This window comes from Podarcis liolepis (assembly GCF_965112155.1).
Source record: "Podarcis liolepis genome assembly, chromosome: 10".
Classification (NCBI taxonomy): Eukaryota; Metazoa; Chordata; class Lepidosauria; order Squamata; family Lacertidae; genus Podarcis; species Podarcis liolepis.
The window spans coordinates 5,379,821-5,405,322 of NC_139562.1; the positions used below are offsets into that span (position 1 = coordinate 5,379,821).

The 25,502-nt window shown below is 49.9% G+C and overlaps 1 protein-coding gene and 1 long non-coding RNA gene across 2 annotated transcripts in view; one reads left to right on the forward strand and one right to left on the reverse strand.

Annotated features, from left to right (window-relative positions):
• The window catches only part of SMO (smoothened, frizzled class receptor), a 36,281-nt gene extending 12,662 nt beyond the window's left edge, over positions 1-23,619 (forward strand). Inside the window, exons 4-12 of the mRNA XM_083461107.1 lie at positions 916-1,088; positions 3,794-4,013; positions 5,585-5,708; positions 5,912-6,004; positions 6,660-6,768; positions 9,812-9,997; positions 11,085-11,233; positions 17,903-18,037; positions 19,105-23,619. Of these exons, the coding sequence (XP_083317233.1) occupies positions 916-1,088; positions 3,794-4,013; positions 5,585-5,708; positions 5,912-6,004; positions 6,660-6,768; positions 9,812-9,997; positions 11,085-11,233; positions 17,903-18,037; positions 19,105-19,751 (1,836 nt within the window). The 3' untranslated portion in view covers positions 19,752-23,619. The remainder of the gene's footprint in view (positions 1-915; positions 1,089-3,793; positions 4,014-5,584; positions 5,709-5,911; positions 6,005-6,659; positions 6,769-9,811; positions 9,998-11,084; positions 11,234-17,902; positions 18,038-19,104) is intronic.
• Positions 21,134-25,502, reverse strand: part of LOC310687054 — a 214,686-nt gene continuing 210,317 nt past the window's right edge. Inside the window, exon 2 of the long non-coding RNA XR_014516156.1 lies at positions 21,134-22,854. This is a non-coding gene — a long non-coding RNA (uncharacterized lncRNA). The remainder of the gene's footprint in view (positions 22,855-25,502) is intronic.

The following is a 25,502-nucleotide window of genomic DNA, read 5'->3' on the forward strand; positions in this document are numbered from 1 at the left end:
TGAGGGAACCACCAGAAGGCCCTCGGTGCTGGACCTCAGTGTCCGGGCAGAACGATGGGGGTGGAGACGCTCCTTCGGGTATACTGGACCGAGGCCGTTTAGGGCTTTAAAGGTCAGCATCAACACTTTGAATTGTGCTCAGAAACATACTGGGAGCCAATGTAGGTCTTTCAGGACCGGTGTTATGTGGTCTCGGCGGCCACTCCCAGTCACCAGTCTAGCTGCTGCATTCTGGATTAGTTGTAGTTTCCGGGTCACCTTCAAAGGTAGCCCCACGTAGAGCGCATTGCAGTAGTCCAAGCGGGAGATAACCAGAGCATGCACCACTCTGGCGAGACAGTCTGTGGGTAGGGAGTGTCTCATCCTGCGTACCAGATGGAGCTGATGTCTTCTAAATGTCTGGTAGTTATTTTTCTCTTTGACATCTGGTGGGAGGGCATTCTACAGGGCGGGTGCCACCACTGAGAAGGCCCTCGATAAGTTACCGAGCCCCTTTCAAGGTCCTGACGTCAACCTGTAAAGCCCTTAACACCTTGCAAGCGGGGTGTTTGCCCTCGGAGCTGGACCTCAGAGTCTGGGCTGAACGATGGGGGTGGAGATGCTCCTTCAGGTAAATGTGGCAGCTTAGGGCAGGCGTAGGCAAACTCAGCCCACCCGGCGTTTTGGGACTACAATTCCCATCATCCCTGTTAGCTAGGGATGATGGGAGTTGTAGTCCCGGAACATCTGGAGGACCAAGTTTGCCTCGGCAAACTTTCAAGGTCAGCGCCGACACTTTGAATTGTGCTCGGAAACGTCCTGGGAGCCCATGTAGATAATCAAATCCATTCTGCGTTGGCTGGGCGAATCCGTCTCCAGCGGGGAATAGATGTGTGCAGGCCAACTGATCAGGATTGAACTCCCTGCTGTCCGCAGGCCACGTTCCTCGCTGACTGGAAGAATTCGAACCGGTACCCAGCGGTCATCCTCTTCTACGTCAACGCCTGCTTCTTCATGGGCAGCATCGGCTGGCTGGCGCAGTTCATGGACGGAGCCCGCAGTGAGATCGTGTGCCGTGCCGACGGGACCATGCGATTGGGGGAGCCCACGTAAGTACCAGTTTGCACATCTCAGTACAGAAAGTCTTGATCTGATGTGTTAAGACATCTTTCCTCTTCTAACTAATTCAAGAGGGTTCTGGAAGCTTTTCTGCGTGAAAGAAACAGGCAGAAGGTCCATGGTGTTTGGGTTATTCCTTCTGAGAAGCTGAGTGTTGTTGTTGTTTAGTCGTGTCCGACTCTTCGTGACCCCCTGGACCAGAGCACGCCAGGCCCTCCTGTCTTCCACTGCCTCCTGCAGTTTGGTCAAACTCATGATGGTAGCTTTGAGAACACTGTCCCACCATCTCGTCCTCTGTCGTCCCCTTCTCCTTGTGCCCTCCATCTTTCCCAACATCAGGGTCTTTTCCAGGGAGTCTTCTTTTCTCATGAGGTGGGTTTCGCTTTCTCTTTTATCTCTTTTCCTTCTGGTGTGGTGTTCTGTATATAGTATGCATAGTGTTACGGTTTAGTCTTATTATATATGTAAGTATCTGAAGAAGTGTGCATGCACACAAAAGCTTATACCCAGAAAAAACCTAGTTGGTCTCTAAGGTGCTACTGGACAATTTATTTAGAATCTTATTATAAGTTATTGTAAGTTTAAGTTAAGTCTGCTGCAACTGGATTTCTTATTTATGAATTTCTTATGGACAATGCCAATCCTGAATGTATTGGATATGTGACCATTATGCTCATTTGCCTTAAAGAAAAGCTTTCCTGGAGGGACGCGGGTGGCGCTGTGGGTTAAACCACAAAGCCGATCAGAAGGTTGGCGGTTCGAATCCCCGCGACGGGGTGAGCTCCCGTTGCTCGGTCCCAGCTCCTGCCAACCTAGCAGTTCAAAAGCACGTCAAAGTGCAAGTAGATAAATAGGTACCGCTCCGGCGGGAAGGTAAACGGCATTTCCGTGCGCTGCTCTGGTTCGCCAGAAGCGGCTTAGTCCTGCTGGCCACATGACCCGGAAGCTGTACGCTGGCTCCCTCAGCCAGTAAAGCGAGATGAGCGCCACCACCCCAGAGTCGGTCACGACTGGACCTAATGGTCAGGGGTCACTTTAACTTTACCTTTAAAGCTCTGCTGGATGAAATATAATTGCCTCTGCTGATCTATTTTTGGGGGGAATCCTGCAACCTGTTTAAGTTGTTACTCTGCTAACTATACATTGGAATCTACCCCGGATCAATATTGAGTAGAATTTAAATGACAGCAAGTCCCTGTTGAAATTCGTTCTGGGCCAAGTTCTCCCGTCTTGTAAGGTCACCTTGCATCCCGATTCCGTCTTCTGCAACATTAGCTGCTGCTCCCAGTTTGGTGTCCTCTGGTGCTGATGGGAATTGTAATCAAAAATGTCCAGGACTGATGAGAGCATCTGGGGGGCGCCAGGTTGGCCAAAGCTGCTTGGGTGCGGCTCGGCTGTTACGGGATGGTGTGGAGGGCTTTGGAGAGGCTGGGCTACGTGCCCTTTTCCTTCTGGTGGGGGCAGCTGGCAGAACTTCCTTTCCTCTGTCTTTTTTGGGGGAGGGCTTTTTAAATGCTTTATTTATTAGTTGAAAATTGTATAACAAAGATATTGGTTAAAGACAAAATAAAGATGAGCATAAAAATAATCATTATCTGAGGATCCATGTGGATCCGTGCTTTGTAACCACATTTTTGCACCATTGTGGCCCCACGCAACAGTAGGTGCGTGATTTTTTTGGTACAGGCTGTAGCCATGGACATGCTATGTGATCTGATGGTGAATTTGAGGTGACCCAATGCAAAAATCCTGAGGATCCATGTGCTTTTACCTCCCCCCTCCCAGGCAGCCTCCTTTATCTCTAGCGTCCCTTATCTCCCTCCTGATCGCTTACCGATCAGCTGCTTCCTTTCAACACTCCCTTCCCTTCGAGCAGTTTTTTGCTGCTCCTTTTCTTCTAATTTCTCTCCTTATTGCTTTAGTCTTCCTGTTTTCCCCCTTTGCAAGTTTGCTGTCTTTACCTCCCCGCTCCCAGGCAGCCTCCTTTATCTCGAGCGTCCCTTATCTCTCTCCCCAATCGACCAATGATCAGCGGCTTTGTTTCAACACCCCCTTCCCTCTTTCAAAAAAAAAAAAAAAAAGCACAATCTGCTTTTCGCCCCTGGGCAATTCGGCTCCAGGGACCACACATTCGCTCCATTAGACGCACAGACATTTCCCCTTACTTTTTAGGAAGAAAAAGTGTGTCTTATGGAGCGAAAATACGGTACTTCCTTAATTGAAACTTGCTTTGTACACCATTCTGTTCTCAAAATAAATCCCTTGAATACGTGCTTAACTTTATTTTCTCCCTGTCGTTTAACTTACTTTAAATTTTGTAAAACGATCCTGTTTGCACACAGGAGTTCAATTGAAATCTGCCAACCGATTAATATTTTGGCAATGTTCTTTTACACAGACTCTGCATATGTTCCACTCTCTGATCAATTTCTCACCTGTAACATCTCGTAGCCTTGCTGATAGTCTCGTCAGTTCAGCGTACTTTTAATTTATTTTGTCCGTCTGAATTGGATGAGATACCCTCTCCCTTCCAACCTTTTGCAATTAAAATTCCGGCGGCGACTGTGGCGTATATAAAAACTCTCTTGGACTTTTTTTGGAATTTCATTACCCATAATTCCTAGCAGGAAGGCTTCAGGCTTTTTGGGGAAATAATATTTAAACATTTTCTTAAGAAAATGCCCTTTACCCACAGCTCCAACGAGACCCTCTCCTGCGTGATTATCTTCGTCATCGTCTACTATTCCTTGATGTCGGGCGTAATCTGGTTTGTCATGCTCACCTATGCCTGGCACACATCCTTCAAGGCGCTGGGGACCACCTACCAACCGCTGGTGGGGAAAACCTCCTACTTCCACCTGGTCACCTGGTCCATTCCCTTCGTCCTCACCGTTGCCATTTTGGCGGTTGCCCAGGTAAATTTACTTTTATTTATTTATTATTTTTGGTATCCCACCTTTTCCCCCTAACGGAGACTCAAAGTGGTTTACATAGTAAATCTGGATTCTTTTGAAAGTTGCATGAAGTTTTGCCTCGAATGTTCAGTGCCTGACAGAACGGACCATGTTATTTCACCACTTTCTGCCGTGTGCTCTTCATATTTTTAGAACGAAAACTGATGGCAGTTTGGGAAAGTCACTTTAAATCCACCAAGGTCAGAGTAGTTATGCTCCAGACATTCACTGATGATTTACTGGCAATCGCTTTTTTACATTGAAGGAAGGTGAGGACAGGTGACCCCACCTAGGCCCGAAGTCACCCCCCCCTCAATAATCACCCCTGGCCTCAAAACTGTAAAAATCCACAGCTAAAGTTTTCCTCTTCTCTATCACAAGATGCTGTGCATAGGCAAAATGTTACTTTTAACCACTGGTTAGATTAATCACATTATACATTTTACTTTTTATTATTTTCTTTATCCAGAAATTTTCTTTGTATTTCACATTATGAGGTTTATTTCAATTCTACTGGTTTCACTATTTCACCTTATCCTTCCTATGTATGACATAAATTTTCTCCATTCTTTTCGAAATGTTTCATCGCCCTGTTGTCTAATTTTCCCTGTTAATTTAGCTATTTCTGCACATTCCATTACCTTCTGTCGCCATTCTTCTATTGTTGGTAATTGCTGTTGTTTCCAATCCTGGGCTAACAATAACCTCTCACCTGTTGTTGCATATAAGAACAATTTCTGGTCATTCTTGATATTTTTTCAAATAGTTGTGTCCCGAATCTCTGACCAGTCATCTTCATTTAATGGCCACGAGTTCCGGTGTCACAGGAGAGAGGAAAAGACTTATTACTTTGTAGGGAGGAGGGGACAGAAAGCTGTTTCGGAGATGCTGTTGTGTTTTAGGTACAGTGGACACTCAGGTTGTGAACGTGATCTGTGCGGGTGGCACGTTCGCAACCTGCAGTATCCACAACCCGCAGTGGCCTGTCTGCCCACGTGCAGATTGCGATTCAGCGCTTCTGTGCATGTGCAAAGCGCAATTTAGTGCCTCTGCTCATGCACAACTGCCGAAACCCGGCAGTAACCCGATCTGGTACTTCCGGGTTTCGGCGGTCTGTAAAACCGAGAAAACGCAACCTGAAGCATCTAACCTGAGGTATGACTGTACAGTGTTACCTCGCAAGACGAATGCCTCGCAAGACGAAAAACGCGCAAGACAAAAGAGTTTTCCGTTTTTTGAGTCGTTCCGCAAGACGAATTTCAATATGGGCTTGACGAATTTCCCTATGGGTTGCTTCGCAAGACGAAACGTCTTGCGAGTTCTTGCGAGTTTGTTTCCTTTTTCTTAAAGCCGCTAAGCCGTTAATCGCCGCTAAGCTGCTAATAGCCGCTAATAGCCGTGCTTCGCAAGACGAAGGGACTCGCGGAACGGATTAATTTCGTCTTGCGAGGCACCACTGTACTTGTTTCCAGTTTTTTTTAAGCTTTCTGGCTTCTCTCCCTGTCTTTCCTCCCTCCCTCTTGCTTTCCCAGGTTGACGGGGACTCTGTGAGCGGCATTTGCTTTGTGGGCTACAAGAACTACCGCTACCGAGCCGGTTTTGTCCTGGCCCCCATCGGCCTAGTGCTGATCATCGGTGGCTATTTCCTGATCAGAGGTGGGCTCCTCTCAATTTGTTCTCTCTGGCGCTTTTTAATATTTAATGCTGTACCGTTTTTAACACTTGATTGGGAGCCGCCCAGAGTGGCTAGGGAAACTCAGCCAGATGGGCGGGGTATAAATAATAAATTATTATTATTATTATTATTATTATTATTATTATTATTATTATTATTATCAATTCTGCCGCTTCCCTCCTAGGTGTGATGACCTTGTTCTCCATCAAAAGCAACCACCCAGGTCTCCTGAGCGAAAAAGCCGCTAGTAAGATCAATGAGACGATGTTGCGCCTTGGTGAGTAGGCCGGACTTGCGTGGCAGGATCTGTAGGTTGTGGGGGGATTTTGGGAGTCCCTGCAGAGAAAAAGGAAGTTGAGACAACATTAATTGATTGTGATTTTATGTAAAATGTGTTATTTTTACTGTTGTTAGCCGCTCTGAGCCCAGCTTCGGCTGGGGAGGGTGGATATAAATAAAATTTTATTATTTATTACTCCTGAAGGACCAGCTGCCCTGGACACAGAATTGACCTGCGAGGTCTCCATGGACAGCTGTGAGTCCAGAATGACTCCCAGGCTGCGCACCTGGTCCTTCAGGAGCACAGTTACCCCACTGAGGACAAGGGAGTCCCCCACACCTGCCCGCCTCCTGTCCCCCCAAAAAGAGTACTCCTGTCTTGTCAGGATTCAACCTCAATCTGTTAGCCGCCAATCTGTTAGAAAGCAAATGGCAGAGATGAAGAGGCCCATGGGATTCGATCAGAAACTATTGTCAATGAATCAAACCCAGTCAACGCAAGGCTTTCGTAGCGGACACAGTGGCTTGCTCCATATTTCATAATTCCTCATAGCAATCCCACCTGACCCCCACGCTCTGAATATCTGCACCCCTCCATGCCCTGAAGTAGCTGGACGTGTGACGGACTCAATTTCTTTCCCCCTCCATGGCAGGGATCTTTGGCTTCCTGGCGTTCGGCTTCGTGTTCATCACCTTTGGGTGCCACTTCTACGATTTCTTCAACCAGGCAGAGTGGGAGAGGAGCTTCCGGGAGTACGTCTTGTGAGTAGCGGGTGCCCACTGTTGTAAACAAAAATCTGCCTTTTTCCCCCTTATGGGGTACCCAAGAGCCCATATAGAGTCCTTACGTAGGTTCCCTATTGGTAGGAGAGAATAACAGAGGCCAACCAGAGAATATCGAGAAGCAGAGCAGCTAGTAAGCTTCATCTTTATTGATCTGTTGCAACAGGGTGCTCCCCTCACACACAGGAGAGGGGAGGAACCCAGAAAAATGGCATGCAAGGCCTTATAAAGACTTTTGAAATTGCCACCCTGTAGATCAAGACCACCCCCAGAAACATCATACATACATCACAGGAGGGGTGTAACCTAAGACCACCCCCCAGATACATTGTACGTACATCACAGAAAAGGCGGTCTACAGCAGAAATTTGAATGTTTTTCTCCTGTCCTTGTTTATCTCCTGTCTGGCAGGTTACTTGATTGGATTGCCTGGGGAGCCTGGCCAGACTTTTGTAGTGATAAATACTTAGTTCCTGACCCGGTCACAGGCTCACACCCTGTTCAAACACAGACATACCCTTAAGACAGGATTTGTGAAGGAAAAGACAATGGGGAGGCTTTTCCACTTTGACCTTGCAGAGAAAACATTGCTCACTTTAGGAATCAAAATGGCTTCAGGTTGGTCTTCCTGTGCTGATCTATGTACATGCGGTTATGAACAATACCATATATCTAAGACCTCAAAATTCCTATCACAATATCCACGTTCCCCTCTTGATCTAGGCGGGGGGCCACTGGCTGCCTTCGTGGGTGGCTCTTTTTGTGGGTGGTCTCTTAGAGGCCGACCTGATGCCCTTCGGGCGCCATGCTGCGTAGCTCAAGAGCTGAGGCACCTGGGAGGCAAAGGCTGGGATGGAGCAACACTCCAGGGGCATTGTGGGAAATCAAGATGGCGCCTCACGCTCCCAGCCGTCAAGCACTGGGAGTATCGGAGCGGAGGGATGTATAAGGGATTTAAGGGGGCCCTGCAGACCCCTGGCAGATGCTCACATGCTGATGCCAAGCCTGGGAAATGGTGTATCTGTGGAACAAACCCACGTCCACCAAAACACCCACTTTGAATTGTACACCAGGAAATCCAGATTCTGCGACAACGTCCAGAATCACAGTGTATTTTTTTATTATTTATTAAATTCGTATACCGTTCTTCATTGAAAGATCTCAAGGTGGTTCACAGAATAAAATATAAGATAGAACATAAGGAAATGTTTAAACCAAAACAACAAAACAATAACACGCCCAATCACCCTCCCCGTAGAGCTCAGTTTCTTACACACAAACCATTGTCTGGAAGAAAGCATCACAATTCGACAGCATCAGGGTTTCCCTATAGGATGCTTCATTTTCAGGCTAAAAGTGGTACTTTGAGTAGCGGGTTCTACTCAAATCAATAATCTTTGCAGATTTAAAGAAATCTTTGTTGAATGATCTTATGAGCTTTAGCCAATGTGTTGGTTAAAGTATGAATTAAATTTGGGGTACTCTCATTTTTTTTTATTGCAGGGATGGGGAATCTGTGCTGTTAGACTACAACTCCCATCACCCTTGAGTATTGTCCGTACAGGTTGCTGGGAGTTGTAATTCCCCATCGGGGGGGGGCGCAGGTTCCCCACCCCTGTTTAACAGGATTCACACATAATCCCAGAATTCCAACTCCACTCGCACAGGAGAAAATGTGTCTTCTAAGGGGGGGGGGCGTTTATTAGGCGGGGTGATCTACTCAGAAGAAAGTCCTATTGAATCCAGTAGCACTTACTCCCAGGTCTGCTTGGTTAGGATTGCAACCTTAACCTTGCAGCTATAATCTCCTGATATCTCTTCAAATTCAGATGGCTGTTTGGAGATCTGAGGTTCCTTCCCCCTGTGTACCCCGGCTTTTAACACTTGAGGTGTATGTTTGACAGCTGTGGTCTAAACCACTGAGCCTCTTGGGCTGGCCGATCAGAAGGTCGGCTGTTCGAATCCCCGCAACAGGGTGAGCTCCCATTGCTCGGTCCCTGCTACTGCCAACCTAGCAGTTCGAAAGCACACCAGTGCAAGTAGATAAATAGGTACCGCTCCGGCGGGAAGGTAAATGGCATTTCCGTGCGCTGCTCTGGTTCGCCAGAAGCGGCTTAGTGCTGCTGGCCACATGACCCGGAAGCTGTACTCCGGCTCCCTCGGCCAGTAAAGCTAGATGAGCACCACAACCCCAGAGTCGTTTGCGACTGGACTTAACTGTCAGGGGTCCTTTACCTTTACCTTTCCTTTTTTTATTGTAAGTTGTTTTATAATAATAATATTAAATTTTTATTTATACCCCATCCTTCCCAGTTCAGAAAACCAGGCTCAGGCCGGCTAACAACAAATTTAAAACACTTAATTGATGCAACAAAAAACAGCATAAAATACAGTATAAAACGTGAATAACAATGAATTCAGAATTCAAAAATCAATTTAGGGGGGAAATTCATCCAATAAACGTTAGATGATCATCCAATAAACGTTATATGATAACTTAGCTAGCTGGCTAAGTTAGTCCTACTTGGGCCAGCGAGGAGACCAGGGGAGAATTAGCTGTGGGATCCCAGAGCGGATAATCTTCATAAAAAGGCGAGGGGGAGGGAAGAGAAGGGAAGGGAAATAAAAGATCAGGCTGAATTCAAATTGAAAACCAGGCGGAATAGCTCTGTCTTACAGGCCCTGCGGAAGGAAGTTAAATCCTGCAGGGCCCTGGTCTCCTGGGACAGAGCATTCCACCAGGTCGGAGCCATCACTGAGAAGGCCCTGGTGGAGGATAGTCTGACTTCCTTAGGCCCCGGGACCTCTAAACTGTGATTATTCATGGACCTTAATGTCCTCTGCGGGGCAGACCAGGAGAGGCGATCCCAGCATTAAAAAATGCTGCTTTTAATTTGGTAACCCTCTCTGGGACCTTAGGGGAGAGGGCGGGCAACAAACAAATCAATGATAATCATAAGAATCTCGTAATAATATTCTGCCCCCCCCCCGCAAGTTTCACCTCCGCTCTTGCCCCCTGCAGGTGTGAGGCCAACGTGACAATCGCCACGCAGACCAACAAACCCATCCCTGACTGCGAGATCAAGAACCGCCCCAGCCTGTTGGTGGAGAAGATCAATCTCTTTGCCATGTTTGGAACGGGGATTTCCATGAGCACCTGGGTGTGGACCAAAGCTACCCTCCTCATCTGGAAGCGCACCTGGGGCAGGTAAGAGCTGGGCCTAGCCAACCTTGGAAGAAGCCGGGATTTAAATTTTGAGCCCATCCTGCGGCTTCCAGGCGCCAGAACCCCAGCTGCTCTGCACTGGGCTTCTGGCCGAACCGACGATACTGACCGTTACATAATAAACCATTTGTAAGAACTCGATATTTTAGTGTGTCAGCAGCTAAACTTTGGAACTCCCTGCCACTTGGCATTCTTTTCGCAGCACTCTTTTCAGTATCTGCTGAAACCATTTTTGTGGTTCTCAACCTGTGGGTCCCCAGATGTCGTTGGACTACAACTCCCATCATCCCTGAGCTCTGGCCTTGCTAGCTAGGGGTGATGGGAGTTGTAGTCCAACAACATCTGGGGGCCCACAGGTTGAGAAAGGCTGGGATAGACAAAAATTACCTGCCCAACAGTTTAGAAATTTGAGGTGCATTTCAATGTATGTTTTTAAGTCTGGTTTTTTAAATTTTAAATTCTTTATTGAAGAATGAAAAGTACAAAAATACAAGTGCACAAAAACTAAGAAACAAGAAATAGTACGCATGTAGAAAATGAAACAAAAAAGAGAGACTGTGCACGTTACAAAAAAGGGGGACGGCGACTTGATATTTGATTTGAACTGATTTTAGAATGTTGTATTATTTTACTGTTGTTAGCCGCTCTGAGCCCAGCTTTGGCTGGGGAGGGCGGGATATAAATAAAATTATTATTATTATTATTATTATTATTATTATTATTATTATTATTATTAACCAGGCCTTAATGTCATATTGTATCTATAAAAAAGAATTCCAAATTTTGTTCAATTTCACCATGGCAAGTCTACATTTGTACACAACTTGTTAGTGTGCAGCAAATGTGCACATATTTTCAATCCAATCATTCCCCCCCCCCCAGTTTTTAACTTTTGAATGTTTTAGATTATCGCTGGTACTTTTTCTTAGGGTTGATTTTATTCCTCTCTCTCTCTCTCTCTCTCTCTCTCTCTCTTTTGGGTAAACTGCTTTGAGGATTTTTGGGTATGTTTCCCCCCTGATCAAGCAGCGTTTAAATTGCATGAAATAAATAAATCCCCTCCCCGCAGGCTGACTGGACAGAGCAGCAACGAGCCCAAGCAGCTGAAGAAGAGCAAGATGATTGCCAAGGCCTTTTCCCGGCGCAAAGAGCTTCAGCACAACCCCAACCAAGAGCTCTCCTTCAGCTTGCGGACTGTCTCGCACGAGGGGCCAGTTGGTACGTATGCCCACAGGGAAGGGGGTGTTGTGGGGCTCCACGCCGGTCCGATGGAGGGCAGCCTCCCACAGCCGGGCCAGGGCCGGATTTCGGTTTGATGAGGCCCTCAGCTACTGAAGGCAATGGGGCCCTTGATATGTCCAGCTGTCCTTTGTCAACCACAAATTGTCACACTTTTTTGTGTTAAATATATGCTATACAGTGGTACCTCTGGTTGCGAACGGGACCCGTTCACTTGAACATGATGTTGGTATTGCAACATCACTTGAACATGATGTTGGTATTGCTTACATTTATTTTATTTTAAATAATTTTTTATTGAATTTTACACTATACATTTGAATTCACACATTAATCATCATCAACATTTAGGATTCCCTGAATACTTAGACTTCCCTCTACCCCTCCAAGGTTTCCATTATCAAACTTTTTCTACTGCATCATATTTTTTCTCTATTTTTCTTAAGATAGTCCATTTTTACCTTAGTTTTTAAGACATTACAAGCCTTACTCAAATCCTGCCAAAAGTTTTTAGCTGCTTACAGTGTTCTCTTAAGTATATTGTAATTTTTCCTCATTCCTTGTTAAAGTTTCTATCTTCCTGGTTTCTGATTTTCCCGGTCATTTTGGCCATTTTGGTGTAGTCAATAATAATAATAATAATAATAATAATAATAATAATAATAATAATAATAATTTATTTCTACCCCGCCCATCTGGCTGGGTTTCCCCAGCCACTCTGGGCAGCTTCCAACAAAAGATTAAAAATACATTAAAACATCTGTCATTAAAGACATCTTCATCAACCATTCATCTCTTTTCGGGACTTTTATCTTCTTTCCATCTCTGGGGGTACTGCATACATTTAAGTTATGTCATATTTAAAGAAACGAACGCTTGATGGAATATAAATGTCTTATTTTTACGTTTTGTCTTGGGGAAATTCTGCATGATTGCATACAGAATTGTTTGAGCTGGGTTACAATTCCTGACACCCCTGAATGTTCCTGACCTTCAACATGACTATTTCCTTGCTTTTTTGCTTTTTTTAAAAATGCCATTTATTTTTATCATTCTCCCACAAAATTGTGCCCAGTTTGGTTCACCACTGTCAGGGAACTGACATCAGAGGCACGGGAAAAGGCGAGGGTCTCTGATTCTGCAGGAGAAGGTCCCAGCACTAGGGGGAGACTCAGCTGGGAAGAAGGGGAAGAGAATGAGTGTAACACCAGGGATCCAGGAGAGCAACGGGACAGGGAGGTGCAGGGGCTCCAGGACTCTTCATTGGAAGTTGTTAAGTTGTGGGTTGACATATCAGCCGGCACAGCGATTTCTTCAAGTAGCTCTTTATTATGGTAAGCTGGAATAGAACTGACCGCGAACAGCTCAGCCGGCCTGTATTTATAGGCAGCCGGCTGTCAACATTGTAACCACAACAGCCCAGAGTTCCCGCCTAAACTAACTGCCGCGGACCTGAGTGAAAACTATCTACAGACCTGAGTGAAAACTATATACAGTATCCCCCTGTTGGCCCAGGGTGAAACTACACTACATAACACCCCTCCCCACCGAGATAAGGCGTTAGTTACAATCGTAATGGTTTCCTTATATACAGCACTACGCGTAATGGTTCAATTAAGCACAAAAGCATATCGGTTACATTTCCCATACCTAGACCAACAGTGATACCTGTCCAACAACATAGTCCTTTAAATAAGTTGGGTGCTTGGAAACTCTGCCAGACCGCCGGGGACTGGTAGCCAAGTCCGGAGGGCCACACAGTTCTCGCTGAGGCTGTGGTGCGACCCTAGGTGGCGTTGGAACCAACTCCCCTGGATCCGCTGCTGTGGGTGGAGCCTCCGCAAGTGGAGTGGTCTGAGTCTGTTCTGAAACGGCTTGGTTCGGCTCCACGCTGGCAGTTTGCGAGGGAGGTGTAGGTGGGGCCTCGCCATCTGTACGTGTCTCTTCTGGAGCCGCAAGCGCAGTTGGGGGCACCTCGGTAGTGTCCAAGTCCCCAACCCTGCGCCTAAGCTGGTCGATGTGCCGTCGCCACAAGCGTCCGTCTTCGAGTGCCACCTGGTACGAGCGAGGTCCAGTGACTCCCACTACTGTGGCTGGCACCCAAGGGATGTCCCCCACATAGTTCCGGGCAAAGACCTGGTTTCCTGGGACAAATGACCGTGGTGCGTTGGCACAGCCTGGGGGTTCAGCCACGGCAAAGTCTGGGTGTAGCCGGTCGAGCGGTGACCTGAGGCGGCGGCCCATAAGCAGTTCAGCAGGACTCCTCCCTGTGGCCGCATGAGGGGTGATGTGTTGCACGAACAAGTATTCGGCGACCCGCTCATGCCAGTCTCCCCGGTCCAGGCGCGCCAGTGCCTCTTTTGTCGAGCGCACCATTCTTTCCGCTTGCCCGTTGCTGGATGGATGAAAGGGTGCCGTTAGGGCATGGCGGATGCCCAGTCCCAAAAGATACCGCTCAAACGTGCCTGACGTGAACTGCGGTCCGTTGTCAGAGACAAGGACATCAGGACACCCATGCGTTGCAAACAGGCCTCGCAGCACCCGGATGACAGCTTCGGTAGTGGTGGAGGGCATCAGGGCGACCTCCAGCCATTTGGAATAGGCGTCCACCACTACCATAAAGGTCCGGCCGTGAAAGGGGCCAGCCAGATCGATGTGCACCCTCGACCAGGGTGTCTTTGGCGTCTCCCAGGTGTGTCCCTTAGCTGCCGGTGGTGCAGGCCTCGACTCCTGGCACGCTTGACAGGCGGACACCCAGGCGGTGATGGCATCGTCCATATTAGGCCACCAGACGTAACACCGAGCCAACGCCTTCATTTTGACAATTCCCGGGTGGCCAACGTGCAGAGCCTCCAGGACGCGCTGACGGAGTCCCTGGGGAATCATGACGCGGTCTCCCCACAGCAGGCAGCCGCGATGAGCTGAGAGTTCATGTTGTCTGGTTGCGAAGGGCTGGAACTCCGATGCAAAAGGCCCTTGTGGCCACCCCCTCCACACCCAGTTGAGCACCCGGCTGATGGTGCGATCCTGGGCAGATGCGGAGGCCACAGTGGCAGCCGATACAGGCGCTGCCGGAAGATCCTCAATCAGAAGGAGCGATGAAGCTGGAGCCGGGTCTTCCACAAATGCTGGAAGAGGGCAACGGCTGAGGGCGTCGGCATGGCCCATCGATTTCCCCGGGCGATGGATGATCCGGTAGTGGTAGGCAGCCAGGAAAACAGTCCATCGCAGCATGCGTGGTGAGAGGACCGGTGGAGTTGGACGATCACCGGCGAGGAGGCCCACGAGTGGCTTGTGGTCAGTGATGAGGTCAAAAGTCCTGCCATAGAGGTATTCATGGAACCTCTTCACTCCAGCCACAAGTGCCAGTGCCTCCTTGTCGAGCTGGCTGTAATTCCGTTCCGTCGGAGATAGTGTCCTGGAAAAGTAGGCGAGCGGTGCTTCTCTTCCATCTGGAAAACGGTGACTAAGGACAGCACCGATGCCAAAAGGTGAGGCGTCGCAGGCAAGGACCAGCGGCCTGGATTCACTGTACTGTACCAGCACACTGTCTGAAGAAAGGAGAGCCTTGACCGCGTTGAAGGCCGCCGTCTCCCGATGACCCCAGGCCCAAGGCGTCTTAGTGCTAAGGAGTCGGTGAAGAGGCTCAGCCACTGTGGCTTTGTGGGGCAGGAACATGTTATAAAAGTTCAGCAGCCCCAGGAACGCCTGCAACTCCGTTTTGTTCTTTGGAGTGGGGGCCTGCTGGATAGCGCGGATCTTGGATGTGGTTGGATGAAGACCCGAGGCATCGATAAGATAGCCCAGGAACTCTACCTGTGGAACGGCGATCTGGCACTTCTCCCTCTTTACCTTGAGCCCGGCCTCCTGGAACCTGGTCAGCACGGCACGGAGGCGCTCGAACAGCTGCTGGTGTGAGTCTGCAGACACCAAGACGTCATCAAAATATGGTACCACGCCCGGAAGCCCTTGCAGGAGACGCTCCATAAGGCTTTGGAAGATGCCAGGAGCCACACTCACCCCGAACTGCAACCGGCGGCAACGGAATGCCCCCCGGTGGGTGACGATCGTCTGGGCTTTAGCAGTGGCATCATTGACTGGCAGTTGTTGATAGGCTTGGGCAAGGTCCAGCTTAGCGAAGACCTTACCCTCACCCAGGGAATGCAGCAGGTGTTGGACAACAGGAACCGGATAAGCGTGCTGCTGAAGTGCCTTGTTGATCGTGCACTTGTAGTCAGCGCAGATTCTCACCGACCCATCTGGCTTGACAGGCGTGACGATGGGGGTTTCCCACTTTGCGTGGTCAACCGGCTCCAAAACTCCTTGGGCGATCAGTTTGTCCAGTTGTTCGTCCACCTTAGCCTTGAGAGCAAAGGGAACCCGGCGTGGCTTTAGCTTGATGGGGGCGACTTGTGGATCAAGGCTAAAGGAGATGGGCGTACCTGTATATTGGCCCAAGGTGCCGTCAAAAACCTTGGCAAAGTCTTTGACCAGACCCTCAGTCTCTGCGTTAGAGATGCAGTTGATGCCGGTGACTTCCAGGCCGAGGGCATCAAACCAGTCTAGCCCTAGGAGGCTTGGCCGCTGACCTTCGACCACCACCAACCGGAGCAGGCCCGAGAAATCCTTGAAGGCGATCCGGAACCGGCCAACGCCTACCACGGGAATGTCGTTTCCCTGGTAGTCTCTCAGGTGTACGCGGTGAGAGTCGAGTTGCCTTTTGGACACTCTGGGTACCAGTCTTTTGATGGTGCTCCATGACACGATGGACAGGGCAGACCCGGTGTCGATCTCCATGTCACATGGAGCTCCTTCAATGAGCACCGTGACGTTCAGCTTGCGTCGCGTAGGCGAGTCGGTTTGGCCAATCGTGGTTCCAGACGGGCAGCGGCAGTTGGTGAGAGCGAAACAACTTTCCTTGGCAGACTGGAGTGAAGACTTGGACTTGCGAGTCGATGAAGAGGGGGTGTCAGACGGAGCCGATCGGCAGACCTTAGCGATGTGGCCCCTTCTGGAACACTTCCTACAGATGGCTTCTCTGAATCGACACTTGGCACGGGAATGGTTGCCTCCGCAGCCAGCACATTCCGGTTGGCCCTTGGACTTCTGTTGGAACTTCCTGCGCTCCCGCTTTGTCTGGTGCACGTCATCGTCTTCACTGGAGGATGCCTCCTCACTGCTGGCCTCTTCATGATGCACCGGAACTGGCTCCCTAGCAAGACGCGGGCTGCTGGACTTGCGGATCTCCTGGGCGGAGCGTTCAGCAGCTTCTGAGGCCACAGCCTCCTCACTGGCTTTCTGTAGCGTGAGGTCTGGCTTGGCTAGGAGGCGCCGTTGCAGATGGATGTCCCGGACCCCGCAGACGATTCGATCCATCAGGGCATCGTCTAAGTCTCGGAACTCACAGTGCATTGCAGCCTGTCGCAGGGCGGTGGTGTAGTTGTTGATTGACTCCCCCTCTGCCTGGTTCCGGTGGTAGAACGCATGGCGGGCAGCAATCTTGGACGGCTTTGGTGCGTAGTGGTTGCGGAGCTTCTCTTGGATCGTGTCCCATGGTGTTGCCTGGACTGCTTCAGGCGCAACCAACGCTCGGGCCGTCTCAAACACCTCAGGCCCACAGAGGCTGAGGAATAGGCCCCGCTTCCGATCCTTTGATACTGCTGTCAGCTCGTTGGCTTGGAGGTAGCAGTCGAACCGAGCGAGGTAGGAGTCCCATGACTCAGAGGCTGGCGCAAACGGCGGTAGAGGCACAAGTGAAGCCATGATTCCGATGCCGGCGTGAAGGGCGATGGATGGAACACAGTGCTCTAGCCAGAACAGTCAGCTCTGAATTGGTTCTGCCCAGTGATTTCGCTCAGTGATTTCGCTCTGTGATTCAGCTCAGTGATTCAGCTCAGTTCAGAGGCTGGCCGCATCTGGCTGTGCTCTGATGTCCATCGATCCCATCCTCGTCGCCAGTGTTAAGTTGTGGGTTGACATATCAGCCGGCACAGCGATTTCTTCAAGTAGCTCTTTATTATGGTAAGCTGGAATAGAACTGACCGCGAACAGCTCAGCCGGCCTGTATTTATAGGCAGCCGGCTGTCAACATTGTAACCACAACAGCCCAGAGTTCCCGCCTAAACTAACTGCCGCGGACCTGAGTGAAAACTATCTACAGACCTGAGTGAAAACTATATACAGTATCCCCCTGTTGGCCCAGGGTGAAACTACACTACATAACACAAGTTAGTGAGGAGAGCCCAAGCACCCCGCTGCCCACGCCCACCCTGCGCAGGAGACTCCCGCGCAGTGAGAGGCGGAGACGATTGGGCGTCAAACAACTCTTATGTTGGCAACGCTTTAAGAAACGCCCACAGACAGATTCTACGAGTGACTAAGGGCAGCCACGCTGAGATGGGCTGTGCAGTCCGGAGGGTTGAACGAGTAACTCCCAACCACTACAACCACAGTATGTATTAACAGTTCAAACACAGATTAGAAGAAATATCATAATGGAATGCAACCCAGCCGTCCCGCCACAGTGGGCAAACGTTGGCCAAGCTGAGATAAATCTGAGGGGATTCAGGCTTTGAAGAACTCATTCTTTGAAATATTCTCCCCTTCCCCCTTTTATTTGCATACATCATTATAATTTTCTTTCCCCAGCTGGTTTGGTTTTCGATATCAATGAGCCGTCGGGAGATGTGTCCTCTGCCTGGGCCCAGCATGTGACCAAGATGGTAGCCAGGAGGGGAGCCATTTTGTCTCAAGATGTCTCCGTCACTCCGGTAGCAACGCCAGGTAATTCTGCTTATTTTGTTCTTTCTTCCAATAATATTCTGTTCGGCGTATAGACCAAGCAAGGGAAGCAGCGATAACAACATTACAAAAATAATAATAATACTGGGTGTCTATGGCTTCGTTTCACATGGCAGTTTATGGCATTTCCCTGATGTTTCCCCTAACCTGTTATTTTTGAGTGGTTTCACAACCAATCCCTCTTCTTCACAGGGAGCTCTGGGAATTGTAGTTCAGTGAGGGGAGCTTACAACTCTCAGGGCCCTTAACCCAGCTCCCAGAATCCTTTGGGGGTGAAGCCATGACGGTTTCAATAAGTATCCCAACCCTTGAAATGTATGCTATGAATGTGACCTTCCCTTCGATTCCCAGAGTTGTTCAATAATCAATCCTCCTTCTTCTCCAGGAATTGTAGCTCCGTAAGGAGAATGGTAGGGACGTGGGTGGTGCTGTGGGTTAAACCACAGAGCCTAGGACTTGCCGATCAGAAGGTCGGCGGTTCGAATCCCCGCGGTGGGGTGAGCTCCCATTGCTCGGTCCCTGCTCCTGCCAACCTAGCAGTTCGAAAGCACGTCAGAGTGCAAGTAGATAAATAGGTACCGCTCCGGCAGGAAGGTAAACGGCGTTTCCGTGCGCTGCTCTGGTTCGCCAAAAGCGGCTTAGTCATGCTGGCCACATGACCCGGAAGCTGTACGCCGGCTCCCTCGGCCAGTGAAGCGAGATGAGCACCGCAACCCCAGAGTCGGCCATGACTGGACCTAATGGTCAGGGGTCCCTTTACCCTTTTTACCTTTAAGGAGAACGGTGGGGCGGGGAGTCTCCTCATAACTTCCAGCACCCTTAGCGAGCCCCCAGCTCCCAGAATCCTTTGCAGGGGGAAGCCATTATGGTTTCATTCGCCTCCACAGCGCTTCGAATGTTTGGTTCGGCCTGGGAGTGCCGTGAAATGAATCAGCCATTTCGAAGCAAGCAGCGATTTGGGGTTTTGTGCGCTGGGGTGAGGGGCTTCTGATGGAGGTCACGTACCCCCCTAACCATTGCCTCTGCCCTTCCTTTGCCCACCCACACAGTGCCCCCCGAGGAGCGAGCCAACTTGTGGCTGGTGGAAACCGAGCTGTCCCCCCGGCGGGAGAAGAAGCTGAGCCGCAAGAAGAAGAAGCGGCGGAAGAAGAAGGAGGTCTGCCCCATGGGGCCCGCCTACGACCTGGACCCCTTCGCCCCACAGCGCCTCAGCTCCGTCCCCCGCCTCCCCCAGCTCCCCAAGACCAAGTGCTTCGTCGCCAGCGCCAGGGAGGCTCAGGCCCTGAACGACGTCCTTGCGCCCAGGGCCTACCCGGCCTGGCGGCCCGCGGCCCTGCCCCAGGATGACCCTTTTTCCAGGGGGCCGCCCCCAGAGCACCCGTCGGCCCTCGGCTGCCGGCGGAACAGCACCGCCCTGCCTCCCGTCAGCCACCCCTTCTGCCCGGATAACGGCCCCGTGGAGGAGGCAGGACCCGGAAGCGGCGCCTGGTTCTTCCCGGGACGCCGGCAGCCTCTGCCTCGCAGCAGCTTCCCCCAGCCGCCACCCCGGAGCGTGGCCCCGGGGCCTGGCTTTCTGAGCGGCACCCCGCGCAGGGCTCCGCAGGCCCAGGGGCGGCGTGGGGAGCTGCCAGCCCCTATTCACTCCCGGACAAACCTCATGGATGCGGAATTGCTGGACCTCGATTCTGATTTCTAGGATTTTGGAAGACCCTTTCCAGAGGACTTTGGGGGGACGAGGGAGAAGAGGTTTATTTGGTTGTAGAGCAGCCATGACGGGAGAAGCGGACGTTCCCAGCTTCTGTCCCCCACCAGAAGCGGTCTCCTGGGTTTTTGCCCCGCTAGGAAGAAGCTATATTTTCTCTGCTGAGATAACAGGCGTGAAGAGACGGTTTTCTTTGAGCTCTTGTTTCTGACTTTGGTGCAAAATCTTTCCTTTCTTTCCTTCCTCCCTCCAGGCGAAATCTTGCACGTCCCAACGCGTCCGCCGTTGCCTCACCGTTTGCTTAGGAAAACAGCTGGATCTCCTGAGATGGAGATCGCTGAATGCTTTTTCCACAGCATGGATCTTGCGGGATATTTATCGAGGGCCAGGGAGGGTTTTTGAGCAGCGACTGTCGCAGCGCCTGTCGGGCAAGATGTTAGAGAAGCTCCCCAAGTCTTCTCCCTGCGCTTCCAAACAGAATGTCTTCAGGGCTTGCCAAATGGCGCTGCCCTGAGGTAGATCCAGGGTCTCTTCCCCGTCGGCGGTGTGTGTGAACGCTCCCTCCCTCCTGTGAGCGGGCGCACTGGTTTCCGTGAGGTGGGCACAGAGGGCCGTGTGGTTTATTGCGGGGCCAGAAGGAAGGCGGTTGGGATCCGTTCTGATCTTGTAGCTGAAGAACCTTTCCCACCTCATTCTTTCCCGGGGGTCCCATGGCAGCGGTGGGTGGAGCCAGTGGCAAAAATGGGCGGAGCTACAAATAGAAAATTGTACAATAGGCCGAGCACCGAGTTCAGTGACATGTTCCGGCCGCCCATAAACACGCTGGCCTTGAGGCCTGGGGACAGATCTGAGGGTCAGATGTAGAGGTCTTCAGGGCCAGATTCAGACCCCAGGCCTGAGTTCCTCCACCCTGGTGTAGGATCCATGCTTTGGAGATCCAGCTCTTGCCTTGCACATTTGATGTTTGGCAAATAGGTGTCGCAAGGGAGAAGAATATTGATTGGACAAGCACAGCTTGCTGCATGGATGGGTTTGGGTAATGCGCAAGGCAGGGCTGCAAATCTGTGCCAGAGCCCTTGGATATCGGATATTGCAGGTTGAATCCCTGGAGAGTCTCCAGTCTGGAGGTTGCAGGCCTGGACCAACTCCTTTCAACAGGGCTGGGGGAAGTTGTAGCTTTCTGAAGGTTCCTGGACTCCAATTCCCATCATCCCCTGCAGCACAGGGATGATGGGAGTTGTAGTGCAGCAGTATCGGGGGGGCGCGGGAACAGGATCCCCAGCTCTCCTCTATAGGACCACTTTGTGCGATCCTTCCAATGGGATTCATCCTACTCTGAGAACATTCCCCATAGAAAGGATTCCCAGCTGGGAATCAGGGTTGCTTGCGAGGACTAAGCATCCCAGCATGCAGTGCGTGCCACCTCTGTATTGCCTGATGGGAGTTGTAGTCTTGATTTTCGTCATCAGAATTGAATGCCCACTTGTGTCTCGCAACAAGGATGGGGGAAAAGCAACCGTCGTATTAAGTAAACACAAACCTCCTATTGGATATGGAGAGTTTGGGGGAGCGACGTCGCTCTGGTAACACGTTGAAATATTTCTGTTGCTCTTTTTTTTAATTTCATGCCGTTCGTTAACATATCGACGTATAAAGCGCAGAGGTGAGTTTTTGTTTAATAGTGTCAGAGCTTAGACTTCGTAGCCTTTTCATAGGAAATGAATTTTAAAAGAGAAAAACGCTACCCAGCAGTCCCTAGTTGGAGAAATAATGCCTTCTGTCTCCTAGTCCCAGGGTGCACGGCCTGAGGGTCCCCCCCCCCAATGCTGAAGCTAAGCAGGTGTGGGGCTGGTCAGTGTCTGGATGGGAGACTGCCTGGGAATCACCTGTGAGGGAAGAAAAGGTTGACTGGGTGGGAATACAAATTTAAAATATAAATAGCAATTGGAGCAGTCCCTGAAGGACTGCCTGCTAAGGGTTTTTGAGGGGGGAAGGTTGAGCTACAAGGGGGGGAAATTACCTCTGTTGAAAGCCACAGTCCTGTCCGTATATATCTGGAAGTACAGTCATACCTCGGGTTACAGACGCTTCAGGTTGCGTTTTTGGGTTGCAGACCGCCGAAACCCAGAAGTACCAGAACGGTTTACTTCCGGGTTTCGGCAGAAGCGCTAAATCGCGCTTTGCACATGCGCAGAAGCGCCGAATTGCAACCTGCGCATGCACACGCGCAGCGCTGTGGGTTGCGAATGTGCTTCCCGCACAGATCACATTTGCAACCCGAGCATGCACTGTAATCTCCATTGATCTAAGAGAGACTCGGTACGCAACCAAGCCCTAGATCCTGTTAAAAAGAACAACCAGTGCAATCTTCGGCATGGTTACTCAGAAGTAAGCCCCATTGAGTTGAATGGGATTTATTCCCGGGAAAATGTGTATAGAATTCACAGCCTCGGTATCCTTATAGAATCAAAGAATTGTAGCGTTGGCAGGGGCCATCTAGTCCAACCCCCCGGCAGTGCAGGATCCTAACCGAATGCATTTTAATTCAGTGATCTAATTCACTGGCATTGGCTCGCTCTCTTCATCTTGCCTCCTCCCTTCCCCAGTTTCCTTCAAATGCAGCAAACTCTGATTTGTGCAAACCATGGTTCTGAAAGCAAGGATTGAAATACGATTTCAGATCCCGGTTGGAGAGGAAACAATGGGTTGTCCAAGCCACGTTTGGTTGCTGTTGGTAAGCTGGTTAGCTGCAAACCAGAGGTTCAAGTTTTCCTCTGCCTCTAATGTGGAGTGGGGAAGAGGCGAATCAGTGAATTATGGTCACTGTGGCTTATTCTTATCACTATGAGCATTGATTTCTGGGAACATCTCAACTCGACCATCTTTATTCTAGTTTCACTTAGTGATCTAAATCAGGGGTCAGCAAATTTTTCAGCAGGGGGCTGGTCTACTGTCACACAGACCTTGTGGGGGGCTGGACTATATTTTTGAAAAAAAATATGAATGAATTCCTGTGCCCCACAAATAACCCAGAGATGCATTTTAAATAAAATAAAAGGACACATTCTGCTCATGTAAAAACATGCTGATTCCTGGACTGCCCGCGGGCCGGATTTAGAAGGCGATTGGGCCGGATCCAGCCCCCGGGCCTTAGTTTGCCTACCCATGATCTAAATTAAGGGTCCCTATGCTTAACACGCTGATCACAATGTGGGAGAAAAATAATTGTGCTTTGGCGATTCAGCTGCGATCGTTGCATTGCAAGCAGTTTGACTAGCTCTACGGTTCTGTAGCGCCCTTCCTAAGAAAACCAGGCCATTTGTTAAACGGTGTAAAGCTGCCAGCTCTTCAAATAAAGAAATTTAAAAGTTCTGGGGTATTTCGAGTGGGTGGGATTTGAACCAGCACAAAAAGAGTTTTTTTCATCTGAGATGCACAACTAAAAAAAAGAGTGTATTTCATCTTGCTTTTGTGGCAGTTGACGGACAGAGGGGGAGGACCAAAAGGTATTGATTGTGACGTGTACGGCAAAGAATGGAGAAGAAAACTGGTCTCTGCCCCCAAAGACCTTACAGTCAAGAACAAACTGCTGTTGGGGCATCACAGCTTGCTTTATAAATGTCATTCCCACCAATATAGCTGATGTTTTGATGGGGTGGTCTGGGGTGGTGTTTGTAACCCCCAGGCCAGAAGGCTGATCTGTGCTGTATTTTTTTAAGTCCTAGTCTAGGCTACTGAACTTGGGTAGGGTTAAGACAAGACCCGTACATTGTAAGCAACCAAGCATCTGGCGGAGAAAAGGAAGAAATCGTATATTTTCAATACGCAGCTGTCAAATAAATATTTACTGTTTTATATTCCAGTTGATTTCTATATGCTTGCACGAAAGTGGGAATGGGGTTGGGGCTGCTCTGAGGGGAAGGGAGGCATTGCGCTGCCCAAGCCTTGCTGCCGCCACTCTCGGCCCTCCTTCTCCGCCTTCTATGCCTGACCCACTGCGCACCGCTTCCCCACCACCACCATGAAAAACCCACAACTCAGGGGCTGCCCAGGCTCAGGGAGAAAGGAGATAGAAGCCTCGGAGGAAGGGGGAATGTGGCGGTTGAGATCAAGGCAGCAAATCGCCATGGCTGCAGCATCAACATCCCGAACGTGTAGTATTTATTTATTTGAAGTGTCCCCGGATTCATTGGAGAAAATCTGGTAGCCTTACGATCTCAAGAGCTTTTCTTTCCACGATGATGAATTCTAGAAAGGGACATAGCTCAGTATTAGAGGTCCCAGGTTCAGTCCCCAGTGTAGACATCATTGGGCAGGATGGAGCGATGGTCTAGATTCCTAGACTTGTAAGGCTGGGAAGAGAGAGAAGAGGGGAGATATTCCTCATGAGGTTTCTTCCGGCAGGTGGCACTGCGGAGCTGGATTTAGCTGCCTTCCTCCTTCCAGAGCAAGGAACTGGATGTGTCTTCAAAGCAGTTCCAACGTCTTAACGGGGCAACTAAACGGGGCAATTAGTTGCCTTCAGACTACATGGACCGTTCGTGAGCTGCATTCATGACCACTGTGCAGATCTGGCAATTATCGGCGCAGAAATCTGAGGCAGAAGGCTTGCAGTGGCACAGACAAACAGCTGACAGGGGCTTAAGACAGGGGCCTTGTGGGGTGGCCAACATGCTGCGGTCCGCAGATGTTGCTGGCCTGCAGCTCCAATCAGCCGCAGCCAATGTGACCGATGGCAATAATAATAATAATAACTACAACAACAACAATTTATTATTTATACCCCACCCATTTGGCTGGGTTTCCCCAGCCACTCTGGGTGGCTTCCAACAGAATTTGTTGTTGTTTAGTCGTGTCCGCCTCTTCGTGACCCCCTGGACCAGAGCACGCCAGGCACTCCTGTCTTCCACTGCCTCCCGCAGTTTGGTCAAACTCATGTTCGTAGCTTCGAGAACACTGTCCCACCATCTCATCCTCTGTCGTCCCCTTCTCCTTGTGCCCTCCATCTTTCCCAACATCAGGGTCTTTTCCAGGGAGTCTTCTCTTCTCAGGAGGTGGCCAAAGTATTGGAGCCTCAGCTTCACGATCTGTCCTTCCAGTGAGCACTCAGGGCTGATTTCCCTAAGAATGGAGAGGTCTGATCTTCTTGCAGTCCATGGGACTCTCAAGAGTCTCCTCCAGCACCATAATTCTAAAGCTTCCAATCTTCGGCGATCAGCCTTCTTTATGGTCCAGCTCTCACTTCCATACATCACTACTGGGAAAACCATAGCTTTAACTATACAGTCTATTAAACATTAAAAACTTCCCTAAACAGGGCTGCCTTCCGATGTCTTCTAAAAGTCTAGTAATTGTTTTTCTCTTTGACACCTGGTGGGAGGGCATTCCACAGGGCGGGCACCACCACCGAGAAGGCCCTCTGGTTCCCTGTAACCTCACTTCTCACAGAGAGGGAACTGCCAGAAGGCCCTCGGAGCTGGACCTCAGTGTCCAGGCCGAACAATGGGGGTGGAGACGCTCCTTCAGGTATACTGGACTGAGGCCATTTAGGGCTTTAAAGATCAGCACCAACACACTGAATGGATGATGTTAGCAGCCTGGATAGCTCGGCTGGTTCGTGCGTGGTGCTGATGAACGCCAAGGTTGCAGTTGTGTTATAAGAAAAGAATGCTCCTTTTTCCTTATGGGGTACCCAAGAACCCTTACAGAGTCCTTATGTAGGTTCTCTATCGGTAGGAGAAAATA